Source organism: Brachionichthys hirsutus, chromosome 4, assembly GCF_040956055.1.
Source record: "Brachionichthys hirsutus isolate HB-005 chromosome 4, CSIRO-AGI_Bhir_v1, whole genome shotgun sequence".
NCBI lineage: Eukaryota > Metazoa > Chordata > Actinopteri > Lophiiformes > Brachionichthyidae > Brachionichthys > Brachionichthys hirsutus.
This window is the reverse complement of record NC_090900.1, coordinates 16,362,987-16,376,592: the sequence shown is the minus strand read 5'-3', so window position 1 is coordinate 16,376,592 and position 13,606 is coordinate 16,362,987. Positions and strand designations below refer to the sequence as shown.

At 54.2% G+C, this 13,606-nt stretch overlaps 1 protein-coding gene across 1 annotated transcript; it reads right to left on the bottom strand.

The window, feature by feature from the left end:
- On the bottom strand, positions 1-5,081 carry angptl2b (angiopoietin-like 2b). The gene is made up of 4 exons (XM_068761007.1): positions 4,229-5,081; positions 1,546-1,739; positions 277-547; positions 1-200 (listed from the first exon to the last, which is right to left on the bottom strand). The coding sequence occupies exons 1-4, from the start codon at positions 5,079-5,081 to the stop codon at positions 1-3; spliced, it is 1,518 nt and encodes a 505-aa protein (XP_068617108.1).
- Between the last annotated feature and the right edge of the window lie 8,525 nt (positions 5,082-13,606).

Below are 13,606 nucleotides of genomic sequence, written 5' to 3'. Positions count from 1 at the left end.
TCAGTGGAACGTGTTCGGGTTGGGACGGATCATCATGATCACTTTCTTCAAAGAATAGGCTCCTCCTCTGAACTCCGCCCAGTAGACGCCATCTTGGTAGCGGCTGCGGTAGTGCCCCCCTCTGTACCAGACGCCATTCAGGTTGGAGTGGGCGCAGGAGTTGTACCACCAGCCCCCCTTCTGGTAGTGGGCACAGTTTCCTGGAAACATCAAGACCCGGTCAAGCTGCGCTCACAAACGTGGACTTACTGCGTCCTCGCCGTGCGGCGGTGGTACCTGTGTACGCGTCGTGGTCGCGGTCCAGTGTTGTGAACTGCTTCCCGTTATGCCAGGTGAGCGAGTCTCCGGCGTTGCCGTGGTAGCGGCCCACCCTCAGCTTGTAGAAGTCGGCTTCGGGCTCCACCCTGAAGCTGGCGTACTCTGCGAACACCTTGCGGCCCGCCCAGTCCTCCAGCGTGACCAGCAGCTTGTAGTTGCCCTGGCTGGTCAGCCAGTAGATGTTCTCCAGGCCCAGCCAGTACTCGCCGTCGATGTTGCCGAAGCCTTGCTGTGAAGCGATCAGAGGCGTACGATTAGCATTTGGTCTGGGCCCTGATTCGGGACGGTGCGTGTTCTGGACGTAATTAGAACTTCTCTAGGGTTGCATATCGTCAAGGAAAGTGGAGCCTCTGACTCGAGCCTGAAGGCGTCGTCGGCGTTCTTAGTGAGAAGACAGCAGGAAACGGTGAACGAAACACAAGCCCGACCCGCTGGACGCCGTCGGGATGCTTTGTTCTGGTTCTGGTCCAACTCAAAGCCGCTTTGTGGTATCCTGGAGCCCACACATGCTTTGGATCATGGAAACCGATGAGTGTACGTTGTAATCTCAGATCTCAGGGGTTTAAAGGTTTTCATAAAGGTCCTGGAAAAACCTCTGTTGCTCCGAGCCGGATATTTCATCAGGATTGGCCGCCGTGCTGGCCCCCCCGAATGAGGGGTTCCCCTCAAACAAAAGAGAGGGAGTTCCCCTGTAGGACCAGGACTTACTCTCGTCTAGTGATACAGATATCACCCCATTGATTACTACGACTATGTTTCCCTGTAGTACCGCCTACTAAGGCTCTTGTAGCATGCTGGGGGGAGACTTTAAATCGTGCTGAGGTTGAGCTAAAATGCTAAGCTAACATTATCAGAGACGGGAGCGAAGCCCAGTTCTGTCCAACTAACTAATCAATTCCACGATGATGTTCCCGAAGCTATAACGTGTCCTGCAGAAACGGCGCCCTCTTCAGGTCGGATCTGCCTCCCTTTGCATTTTCGCACGGCCCCTCTTTCAACCACGCGTGCTGTTAGTATGTGGCACGGCGTTAAGTCATCGGTCGTGAAGCGTTTGGGTCCGGACTGCTGACTAGCGGGACGTTTCTAACTAAGGCTGCAGGAATCAGTGAGTCATCGGACGCCGGTGCTGCTGGAGACGATTTGGACTTCTCCATTCGTTGCTGCTTCTCATCTGGTTCGGGTCAAAACAACCTACGTCTGCTTCCCTCTCGATTCAGCTTGCCGCACCTTGTACGTCTCCCAGTTCCTGAAGAAGTTGACGGAGCCGTCCAACCTCCTCTGGATCACGGTCCAGCCTCCCGGGTCGTGTCTCTGGTCGCACCACACCTGCATGAGCCGGTTGGCGTTCTCTGGCTTCACCAGGCACATCCCGCTGGTGTTGTGGCCGTCCTCCAGGGCCTGGAGACAGTCCTTAAACGGACCTAAGGAGAGAGGTGGCAAGAACATTTGTAGCATGCAAAAAAAAGAACCCCCCCCCCCACCGTGTATCATCTGATCTCCAGAATAAAGAGAGGAAGCAGAAGCCACAGCGATAAAATCGGCCGTAGGGAATCCCATTTTTCAGCAACAGAAGATTTGACCTTGGACGGTATCCGCTCTGGACGGATACGGCTGCTGGCCGGGAAGCCAAAAGAAACAGTGACATGAGGGCGAAGGGAATCCTGAACCAGAGGCTGAACAGAGCCGGCTCATTATTCATGTTGCTACACGCTGTCCCGGCTCAGGGAAGCAACCGGGTCGGATCCGAGGCGTGGGTCGAGAGCAGCTTCGACTGGAATCTCATATTTCAGAGTACTCTACATTTAAAAATAGACCAACCATTTTTTAACTGTACAAATTACTCAAAATTCCTTCAGAATAGAGTCTCTGTCCTCGGCCCCTGTCCTTGGCCCCTGTCCTCGGCCCCTGTCCTCGGCCTCTGTCCTCCGTCTCTGTCCTCGGCCCCTGTCCTCGGCCCCTGTCCTCGGCCCCTGTCCTCGGCCTCTGTCCTCCGTCTCTGTCCTCGGCCCCTGTCCTCGGCCTCTGTCCTCGGTTTGAGACGGAAGGGTGGAAGGAATTCTAGCGTGGCTCCGCACAGAGCAGGGTCCAGGAATCGTTCCTCAACATGTGGATGGGAGATGGTGAAGAGATGAAAAACGATCCTGGCCCAGTGATAATGGATCAGGACTTTCATGTACGGGGGCGGGCTTTAGCTGGCTGCCATAGGGCGGTAAGAAGGGCCAGACACAAACACCTTCCAGCTGGGACGATGGGTTCACAGCCGGCTCCGTGTCTTCGATAGAACTCCAGATTGATTTACGGAGTCCAGATCGGTTTGGTGTGGGATCATTCCGGCCTGGGCTGAATACTGTTCTTTATATTTGTACGTATAAACAGTTATATCTTGTGTGTATTACACGTGTTTAATTACCTGCATGAAGGCGACCTTTGATGCAAAGAACAAATAGCTAATACTGATTCCTTAATGTTCTGCAGACACATTTCATGACGAGTAATTCGTCCGTGAATCACGAGGGACTAAATTAAGAACCGGATTACAGTTCTTGTCAGAACGTCTCCTCAAGTTTCCTTCTGATGTATCCGTAGACGTGTTCCTCATTAACATGGCATAAACCTTTATTATGCAGCAACTGGCCTGCAGCGTGGGAATGTTTGGGAGATCTCTGCAAGGTCAGAAGCATTTTATTGGTGCAAAGCGGTGAAACCCAGTTTTCCCGTGTGCCATTATAATTTTATCCCCAATTCCAAACCCAGCAAATACGGAAACACTCTAACGGGGCCACCGGCTCGCCTGCTCCAATTGACTGTGAAATTCCCAAGATTCCTCACTGGCCTAGTTCGCCAATTGGCGCTGGACTACAGAGCTCTTCAACACAACGGAGACAAAGGGGAAAGGAGTAGGAGGTCAGGTGCAAGGCTCGAGGCGCAGGGCCCGAGGCGCAGGCCCCGAGGCGCAGGCCCCGAGGCGCAGGCCCCGAGGCGCAGGCCCCGAGGCGCAGGCCCAGAGGCGCAAGCGCATGGGTCCAGGCGAGGGATGCGGCGCGTCACCAGGATGTTCGTGAAGAAACAAAGCTCTCTGGTTCTGTCAGGAGGTCCGGCAGGCCGGCGTCCCGAACAGAACTGGGAGTTGCCATTCTGTTGAGCCAGAGGTTCTTCTCTCTAGTGGTGGACGTCTCTCGTGGTGGACGTCTCTCGTGGTGGACGTCTCTCGGCCGTCCGTTCATGGGGCCATGAATTTACTCTCAGGAATGTCTCTGTGGAGCAGATACAGGCCCGGCAGCTGCCCCGCCCCGCCTGATAAAGTCTGCAGCTTTGGTGCAACTGGAACAAATGACATCACGACTCCCAGTATCTCTTTCTGCTCGGGCCCCCTCCCACTCAATTTGGCTCTTTTGGGGGGCCTCTCCTCCCTCCGTTGTTCCGTTGCTGCACCGTGTGAAGCTCTGTTGCTCGGGTCTGGGTAACGTTTTGGGGTGTCAGTTGCACGACTGTGAGCAGGAAATGACTCGCCTCTCTCCGAAAGTTCCATACAGAGACTAGCGTTCACATGCGCGCTCATGGATACGGCAACGTTATGGCAAAATGTCAGCGGAAAAGACTCCCGGCAGCCATGTTGGAATATTACAATCGGAGTCTCCCATGAAAGGGAATGCTTTAGCGTTTAGCCCACGGGCTCGGAACTAGCCATGTTCTATGATGAATATATTTCCCTTTAGGGCGCCACATCTGGACCAACCAGGCTGAGCTACACCTGGAAGAACCTCGATGCCTCCTCATTGGGGGGGCAGCCATATTCTTTAGCGTTTAGCCCATGGGCTTGGATCTCGGTGTCGTCCTGTCATTAAGAGACTAAACTGCGAGAACGCGCCCTAAATAACGCCTAAAGCTGGCGTGTCTTTGCCCGACTCACCCGAGGGCCTGCTGGAGGGGCTCTGGGTTCCCGTGGGCATCGTTGGAAGAACGGGCGGGAGAGATTTTTGGTCACTCTGGATCTCGTTGCTTATCGGGTTGACCGGCTGGAACGGCTTGTTGAGAGGTGGCGACGCCGGAGGCGGCTGAGGCCGTGGCCGGGGGGCGGGCGCCTGACGAGGAGGCGGGCGACTTTGGCATTGCTCCTCCAACAGGACAATCAGGGCTGATTGGTTTGTGGCCAACGAAGCCAAGTGCTGGTACTTGTGCTCGAGATCTTTGTACCGGCTGCTCAGCTGCTGCATCTCGGAGGTCTGGTTCAGGATCCGGTTCTCCAGCTGGGCCAGCTCCAGGGCGTTGTCCCTCTTCCGGATGATCTCGTGGAGCAGCTGCATGTACAGCTGCGTGACTCTGGAGTTCATGTTTCGGCTCTCCTTCCTCAGAAGCTTGACCTCGTTGACGATGCCGCCGTCGACCTCCACCAGCTGCTGCAGGGTCTCGATCTGCCTCTTCTGTTTCTGGAGCTCCACGTTTAGCAGCTCCAGCTCCTGCTTGTTTACCCGGCTCTCCGTTGTGGCCTCCGGCTCCTTGGAATTGACACAGATGGCTCCAGTTACTTTCTGTTGAGGCACAATGAAGGTGTAGGAGCACTTGTCCTGCTGCTGGTCAGCTGGAGAACGTCTGCCCCGTCCAGCGTAGAAAAACTCCCTCTCCAGACCGCCTTCGCTGCTCTGGAACACCCGCGTCCCGTCCCTACTGCGGCTGCTGTCCGGCGGACCCCCCAGCGCCTCCTGGACGCCGTAGGCTAGTCCGTAAACAAGGAGTCCCAGCAGGACTCCGTGAGGGGGCTCCATGAGTCTTTGTCCAATGCAGCAAAGCCTGAGAAGAACAGAGAAGAAGATGCAGAACATGATTGTGTTGTTCTAAAACATTTTCAGTCCGAAAGTAGAAAACTGCCAACGAGGAGGGATCGAGGTTCTTCCAGGTCTAGCTCAGACTGGTTGGTCCAGATGTGAGCGCAGGCTGAACATGTGTCCATGGCTAATGGCTAAACACGCGAACTCTGAAGCGAGCTGCTTCAGCCGCTCCTCGTGTTTCAATGCTAGCGAACATTCCAGATCATCGGTCAGGAGGTTCTTCCCTCCCGCGGTTCATGGTTTTCCTGCTGACAGACGAACAGACGGGAACAAGGCTGTAAACACAGCCTCCTCAGCGGGCCCGGGGGCCGGTTCCTCCCGGAGCGCCCTCCTTCTGTCGGATAACCGGAATGCTCTGGATGCTTGGGATGCTCTGTCCTCCTTCACCTGCCAGGAGTTGGCCGGAGCAGGCGTTTACTCCTCAGCAGGGCTGGAGATCGTAACGTCTCCCGAAAAGATACGCTACTGAAAAACGGTCCGGTGCGACGGAACCTCCCACTGAGCCCGCCGTGCTCGCCGCGTCCTGGCACGGCGAGCACATCGTGTTCATGTAACGCATGAATCCAGAATCGGGTCGTCCCTGCTCTGAATTCCTACTAGATGCCCCCCCGCCCCCCCAGATGTATTTGGGATTGACCAAACACATCTGGTCTTGATCCCGACTTGTTTAAAAATTGAATTTTGTGAATTGTTTGCACATTACTAATCCCCGAAGAGAAAGATATCGATGCTGATCCGACCTGCAGTCCGTCGGCTCCCATTGGGCGATGGCCACCGTAGAAACGCTCCGCCCCGCTCTCCTCTGGTGGGCGTGTTTCCTGTCATTTCTGTGTGACACCTCCAGAGGCAGAGGGGGGCCGACAGGCCAGAGGGGGTCCAGACGGCCAGAGGGGGGCCCGACAGACCACAAGGGGACCCGAAAGACCAGAAGGGGATCGAAAGACCAGAAGGGGGGTTGACAGACCAGAGGGGGGATCGACAGACCAGAGGGGGACCCGACAGACCAGAGGGGGGCCGTATGGGCTTCAGGGCCCAGGTCAGGATCGTCCGTCCTTCCCTTTTTAGTAGCTTATCTGACCCACCGGGTCGTCGGCGTCCATAGATCGATGGTCCCGGACCCGGGTCCGAGCCTATGGACGGGCCCAACTGACATTCTTTTTTCTGCTTCACACCAACATGTTTTGGTTTGCGCCTCCTGGGCCCCGCCCCCTGGAGTGTGAGGAGACCTGATAGGTCGGCTTGACTCCGCCCACACGGTTTGGTCATGCTCAGCGTGTTAATTAGGAGCCGTCTCGTTTCAGCGTGAGCGTAGCATTCCTCACATTCTTCATCACCTCATTAGAGCGAGCCGAGACGCACGGACCTGGACCGCGTGGACACGGGACCGGACCCCACGCCATCTGACCCAGTTCACGCCCAGCGCCCTACTTTCTGTGTGGATGCATCCTGATCGCATCATCTTCATCATCATCGTCATCATCCACAGCAGCAGCAGCTGATTTGTCAGTAGCCCCAAACAAGCGGTGTTGGATCAGAGTCGGGTCCAATGTGCTGCAGGGAACCGTTGCCGAGGGCGACCTCATTGTTTGCTCAGGCGTGTGACCTTGAACACGACCTGCTGCAGGTTGGGATGTTTGTTTTGACGCTCCATGGAGCCGGCGTGTTCCCGGTCTTCCGTACCTCGCTTGTGATCCGAGTGGGTCTGGGAGGGGGGGGGGGGGGGGGGGTTGTTTCTATAAGTTCCTGCGTTCTACCTCAAAGCGCCCTGATCCAAACATCGCATCATTTTATTTTGACGGGTCCGGGTCTCCTTTCCCCTGCAGGACTTTTATTGTGTGTTTACCCTAATCCCCAGATCAGGCTGAACCTTCGTATCTTTATGCTAATTAGGTGTTACATCTCGACTTGTTCGGTTTCCCTTTTGGGTTTATTTTACTCTGCAGCAGCCGAGTTTCAGCCCGTTTCATGTCCAGCTGTTCATCAGTAGCGATGAAGCTTCCCGCCGTGCTAAACCGACCCCCCCAGAACCCGATCTATCCGGGTCTAACAGATGCTGCGTGACGAGCGGGAGGAAACATCAAAGCCTTCAAAGCGGCTGCTCTGCGGGAAGATCCCGACCTCTGAACCTCATTCATCAGCGGGGGGCGGAGCTTACCGGAGAAGCGTGAATGTGGATGAGCTCAGTGTCCTTGTCCTCCTGGGAAAGTCATCCCAAGTGTGAAAGCATTCGTCTCTGTTCCCGTCCTCTTCCTCACCTCAGTCCATTCCAGCAGAGGACCGGGAGCGCCGCTGGGAAGCCGTCAGGAACCAACGGCAGCAAACATCCACCCGGAGACGCTGGACCCGGTCCGGAGACGCTGGACCCCGGTCAGGAGACGCAGGACCCCGGTCAGGAGACGCAGGACCCCGGTCAGGAGACGCTGGACCCGGTCAGGAGACGCTGGACCCCGGTCAGGAGACGCTGGACCCCGGTCAGGAGACGCAGGACCCCGGTCAGGAGACGCTGGACGAGTGCAGGTGTGATTCCGTCAGGAGAGGACCGTCTCTGCTCTGTGGACCGAATCCATCAGAGAGGACGTCTCTCTCCACTGCACCTCTCTCTTGCTCTCTCTCTCAGTTTCTCTCTCTCTCTGTTTCTCTGTCTCTCTCTCTCTCTGTTTCTTTCTCTCTCTCTGTTTCTCTGTCTCTCTCTCTCTCTGTTTCTCTCTCTCTCTCTGTTTCTCTGTCTCTGTCTCTCCCTGTTTCTCTCTCTCTCTCTCTCGCTCTACCATTTCACCCCCCCCCCCCCCCCCCCCCCCACACACACACACACCATCCCTTTCTAACTAACACATTCTTGTTTAAAGCAGCAGCCTCCTTTCTCCACCCCTCCTCCCTGTGGTACAAAAGCGATAAACAAGCGTCCACCCCCCCCCCCCCACCTGGTCACCCCTGCTGCTTCTGTTTCTGGGCTGGGCCGCATGGTTCTCCTGGTGGTGGACGGCCTGGAGGTGAGGCGTCCAGAAACGGACCGGGTCCAAACACCGCCTCCACCTGGCTGAGAGCTCAGGTCCGAATCGGTTCCACATCCGATCTGAGCTCAGGTCAGTCTGGATCAGGATTATCTGTGACCTCACAGCAGGGAGTCTAAACTTCCGGGGAGCCCGGATCGTTAGAAAGGGATTTAACTGAGGCTTTGTAGAGACAGAGAGGAAGAGGTCCCCGGATTGTGACGAAGGTGTGGATCCAGAAACGTTTGTGCAGAGGAAGTTTTCAGGAGTACACCAAATCTCCTGAGCCGGTTTGTGTTTAACGGAATGCTTCTTACTCCCGTAACGTTGGGAGATTTTATTTTATTTTGTGGACCGTAGAATGGCACATAGGGGGCGCTATTCCTCCCTCAATCCCTGTGGAAACTGTTTCAGTAGTTTTTCTCACAATGCAATGGAAAGCTCTAAAAATTCCTGGATCCAACCCTTAACCAAAATGTAGCGGGTTCCCTTCAATCCGCCAGACCCCGGTGGAGGAACCGCGGCCTCGCCGCTACCGTCCTGAAGGAGGTGGAGCCTGACGCGTTTTAGTCGGTGAGAGGAATAGGAAAAGAAATGGTTCCGTGCAGCGCGGAAAAAGTCTCCACAAGATCCGACAATCTAACCGGATGTAAAGGGACGGCGTTCTGAAACCTCTCTGAAGACACGGCGTCCGTCAACTGGGAGGTTTTCCTGGTCCCAAAGAAGACATGGAACTTTGGGAATGATGCTTTCCTGGTCAGTGAGGCATCCTGGCGCTGGTACCATGACCCGCTGCAAGGAGTCCTGTTATGGTTCTAATCCCACGGCGTGGGTCTGAGGAGCCGATCACGTCTTCAGCTCAGGCCCGTCTTCCGTCCTCCATATTCCCGTATGGATTTAAAGAGGTTCTGGATCCATCCTGGAGGACAGTGAGTCATCGATCTGCCCCCCTTGTGTGAGCTTCAGCCTTTAAAGGGCCCGGCCAGGCAGAATGTCCCACAGCTTTAGTTCCTGGCAGCAGATGTTGGACCAGCGAGAAGTGGACAGTCGTTCCATAACATCTGGAATGATCCCGCCTGGAGGAGTCTCTCGTGACTGTGATTCATTGTTCATGTCTCCCACATGATAAACGGCGACCCGGTCGGTGAGCGTGACCCGAGTTCTCACTCAGCTGCTTCTGGAGGTCCGGTGTTCTGAGTGACTCACCGGGTCGCATCCGGTTTTTCCATGAGCCGTTTCAGCAACAACAAACATCCTCCAGAGCTGAAAGGTTTTATGATGCGAGTGGAAAGAATGGGACCGAGTCGGGATCGTGTCAGACTCACCCCGACCGCTGCAGGAAATGTGGAACGTGTGAGAGTTCCGAGCAGGAACCCGTTCAGACCCTGAATCAGCAGCCGGTGTGGCCTCGTTTGGAAGTCCCTCCCCCGTTCAGCGGCGTCCTCTTGATTACTGGACATTTGTAAGGCGACGGTTTTGGGGTCCCGGTGGGACTCACAGCCGGCGTCTCTGTGCGGTCGGCCACTAAGGGGGGTTCTGCTGCTGAAGGTTTGGGTTCAGGTCTGCTTGCTTTAAAAGACGGATGTCCTGGGAATGAGGGGCAGTCTCTGGAACACCCGGATCGACATCCTGGCTGGCAGCAGAGCATGGATCGTTCCTCTCAGCGACTGTCCAAACCGAACCGCCGGTGTTCCTGCTCTGGCACGTAGATGTTGACATGACGACGCTGAACAGGCCACGCCTGCCTCTGTTCCGTGTCCAAACCCGGCGATTACATGCCACTGGTCACCCAGCATTACGGATCCAGGTCCGGCCCTGATCCGGAGGGGAGTCGACTTCGGTTTGACATAGAACAATCGCCGTACGCCGACACGTCGCCGGAGAGAAGTGCTGATTCGTTCAAGTGTCCAGACGTCAGGACGAAAAGGAACTCCGGTCAATCTGAGACGAGACCTCGGAAAGAGGGACGGCTGAAACGAGGCGATTCGGAGACTTCCTGTTCAGAGCAGAAACACCAAGCAACCGGGAAGCTTCGTATTTAAAGAGCTTTTATTGGCACTAGAGAATTCAGAAGAACTCGTCTCTCATTTGTATCATCCCCCCTCATTCCCCGCGTTTCCACCACACTTGTTCAACGCCCCCTGAAGCTTGACATTTTACTCATCAGGAAATCGTTAACGCCGTTGGATATCAAGAAGGTGAATTCAAGAAACTTCATGCCGTGTTTTTACATCCTGCAGTGAAAGCACCGCTTTTTAGCCGGAGGTCTGAAAGGTCTGTAGCGTTTTGATGACATGGTTTCCACTACTCTTCCCAGCAGGAAGCCGATTTTACGTGAACAGCAGATTTGGTATCGTCGTCATGGTTTCCTCTGTGAAAACAGAAGTCAATCAGTGGCCAGAAGGTTTCGACCGACTTGATGACAAAAGCAGGCGGTGGTTCTGCTTTGAAGGTGAGCCTGCTCGCTCCATTTGATGGCTTCTCCATGTGTGAGGAGGAAGTCCTTGCCCGAACACAGGAAGCTTTCCAGGAGCAGCGTGATCTCATGACAAGCAGTGTCAGCTGTTACGACTCTGCTCAGCCCATCACCTGAGGGAGGCCTGCTCTTCCTGAGCCCCTCTCCAGCCTCTCTGGGCTGGCTGAGACAAAGGCCCACTTTGGAGGGTGCTGGAAAAAGAGAAGCTCAGGATGGAGGCCAAGCGGGTCGTTGTGGTAAGCTAAAGTGCAGACGAAGGCATATTCCCAAATCACGGAGCCCAGAGGATGGAAGAGGAATCCTCCTTGTGTGATTGTTTCCCATGTTGGTCCACCCCCGTGACATATTTTCCAGATTAAAGTATGCTTATTAGCCACACTCCAAAGAGACTCCACTTTCACGGGGAGAAACCAGAGAAACCTCAGAAGGACTTTTTCCACTGAGCGAAATGCCTCGCCAGTCGCTTTGTGTTCAACTCCCACACTTCAGCATTTCCATTTTGAAAAGAAATGTTACTCCACTCCAGATATCACTCCAGGTATCAGTCCAGGTATCACTCCGGGTATCACTCCAGATATCACTCCAGATATCACTCCAGATATCACTCCAGGTATCACGCCGGGTATCAATCCATGTATCACTCCAGATATCACTCCGGGTATCAGTCCAGGTATCACTCCAGATATCACTCCATGTATCACTCCAGGTATCACTCCAGATATCACTCCGGGTATCAGTCCAGGTATCACTCCAGGTATCACTCCGGGGCAGTGCTGACTACAGATTTTTGCAGCATCATTTGTTTCCCGTTTTAAACGGGAATGTTCTGCTCCACTGTTTGGGTTCCCTCCTGTTGCATCACATGTCCCCCCCCCCCCCCCCCTCCAAACAAAGGCAGCTCTGACCACCACTCCTCTTTTGTCATGGATGTTCTGCCTGTTGTCACAGCAACAGGCAGAACATCCATGTCAGAATGACGGTCTGCTCGTGCAGCCTTATGTAACGACCGGCCGGACGCTCGCTCGCTGTGATGTAACCGGATTTTGCGTGTTTCCGTCAGCCCTTTGTGAACGCCGTTTCACCGGGAGTCTTACAGAGGGGAGAAATCTGCCTCTGAAATGTTTACTGCTGTCTCCTAAACATGGCGTAAGTGGGGCACAGAGGCATTTCCTGGCCCACTTGAGCTTAATGACACCACGCTTCTGAACAAACGCGTGTACACTTAGCATCGTCTCAGCGGAGGCGGCGGCGCCGGCCAGCGCTGAGCTCATGGCTTGGCTGAACGTCTGCAGGCTCTTTGTGCCGAACGGTCAGACTCCGACAGTCCTCCACGCCGACGTGGGACGCCGGCGAGCTATGTGTGCTTAGTTTGGACATTTACCTTGGAAACATTTTGAACGTTACATTATTTCCCCGTTATCCTGTGTAGCTGTGAGAGAGATGATCCTCTCGGTCGGAGCTGATCGGACACCCAGGGTCTGTTCTGAACCCCCTGCAGCCCCCGTAGATGAATGGGTTCAGTGAAAACGTGTTTAATTTCCTAAAAGTGTCACGTGTCACTGTTGAGGCCTCGATGTGTGGACGCTAAGCATCTGCTAATGCTATTCCGATTGACATTCATCAGGCAAACCAGCAAAACAAAAGGGTCCGTGCAACTGTCTCAGAGGTACACCTTTTTAACATTAGCTAACTTTAGCAGTTAGCTGTGTTGCTACAGATTTGTCTTACAGTTGTGGTTTTTCTGCCGGGATTAGCTCAAGGCATCAAGGCCTTTGTGTTCTGAGCAGGTTTGGTACAATGGCACTTAGTCAAACCAAAGATCTCACCTGCCAGGTGCAGGTGCAAGTACAGGTTTATTTCTCAGACACCGTCTTGATCCTACTTCCTCTCTTCATTCAGCGTCGCTGGCAACTCGACAATCTGCACAATAATTTGTGAATGCGCTCCAGAACCTAAGTGGTTCTCCTGAAGTGGTTTTCTCTGGCCCGTGCTACACCTGTCCAGTCAGCGTCAGTAAAATCAGGCCAGTAGTTTCCCTCTAATTCTGCTGACAATGAGCCTGAACCCTCCCTGCTGGTGGCTGCTAGCTTAAAGCTCGCTTTAAACAGCTAGCGTTAAGCTAGTGTTCTGTTGCCGCTGCATTTGAGCCACAGTTACCTAACGCTTGTCAGTCATAGCTTCCATGTGTCCAGAGCCAGGGATCAGTTCTGCCAACATTTAATCAGCTATTTCCACTGGCTGGGCCGCTAACGGAACCAGACGGTCACCATGCAGCGGTCCGGTCGGCCCGGTGATGCAAGTCCTGCGTTGGAGTGGTGAGTGTCAACATGTCGTCTCGTTAATTCATCAGCGTGTCCAGGCTTCTGTTTTCCTCCTTAAATGTTCTTCAGGTTATTTTGCTTTCTTTTCAGGAGGAAGCTAACATGCTAACTGTTAGCGGTCACGAGCCAGTTGCTTTGGACAGTTGCTGTCAGTCAGTTGCTTCTCTTTGTCCACAATACATCTTGAGAAGTTGTCGATGGATCTTCATCACGTTTTGTTTCCAACGATGGAAGAGTAGCTTAAATGTTGGGTGCTCAAGAAAGCGCTTTTCTTGAATGAAAAATGTTAATATCCCAATCAAAAGGAAAAGAAAAGCCAGATATGACTGCTTTACCCGATGGAGTTCATGTTCTGTTTCGTAAGCTTGATCAGGCGAATTAAAATATTCATTAGGGGGAGGTCCTTGTGGTGGCTTCGTCCAGTCCCACGGCGGAAAGAACCAGAGTGATTGGTGGATGCCATTGTTAACAGCATGGACTCAACCATCTGCACATCGAACCGGGGGGGGGCGAACACCCTCGTCCTTCCCTTCCTGGAAGGGATTCTGACAATTCTGACAGTCCTTAAGATGAAAACTGGTGAACGGGTCAAGGGATCAGGATGCGAACCATCTTGTTTGTTCAGCTTCCAGGACAATGGGCGGGTTTCCAGAGCGCTCCTCGCTTCTTGATTCT

What these genes read in the sequence shown, in the direction of transcription:
- angptl2b (XM_068761007.1), bottom strand. Translation starts at nt 5,081, where the DNA reads ATGGAGCCCCCTCACGGAGTCCTGCTGGGACTCCTTGTTTACGGACTA. An exon ending in GGAACTGGGAGACGTACAAG is followed by an intron (nt 548 to 1,545) that starts GTGCGGCAAGCT and finishes ATCGCTTCACAG; the next exon opens with CAAGGCTTCGGCAACATCGA. An exon ending in CGACCACGACGCGTACACAG is followed by an intron (nt 201 to 276) that starts GTACCACCGCCG and finishes TGATGTTTCCAG; the next exon opens with GAAACTGTGCCCACTACCAG.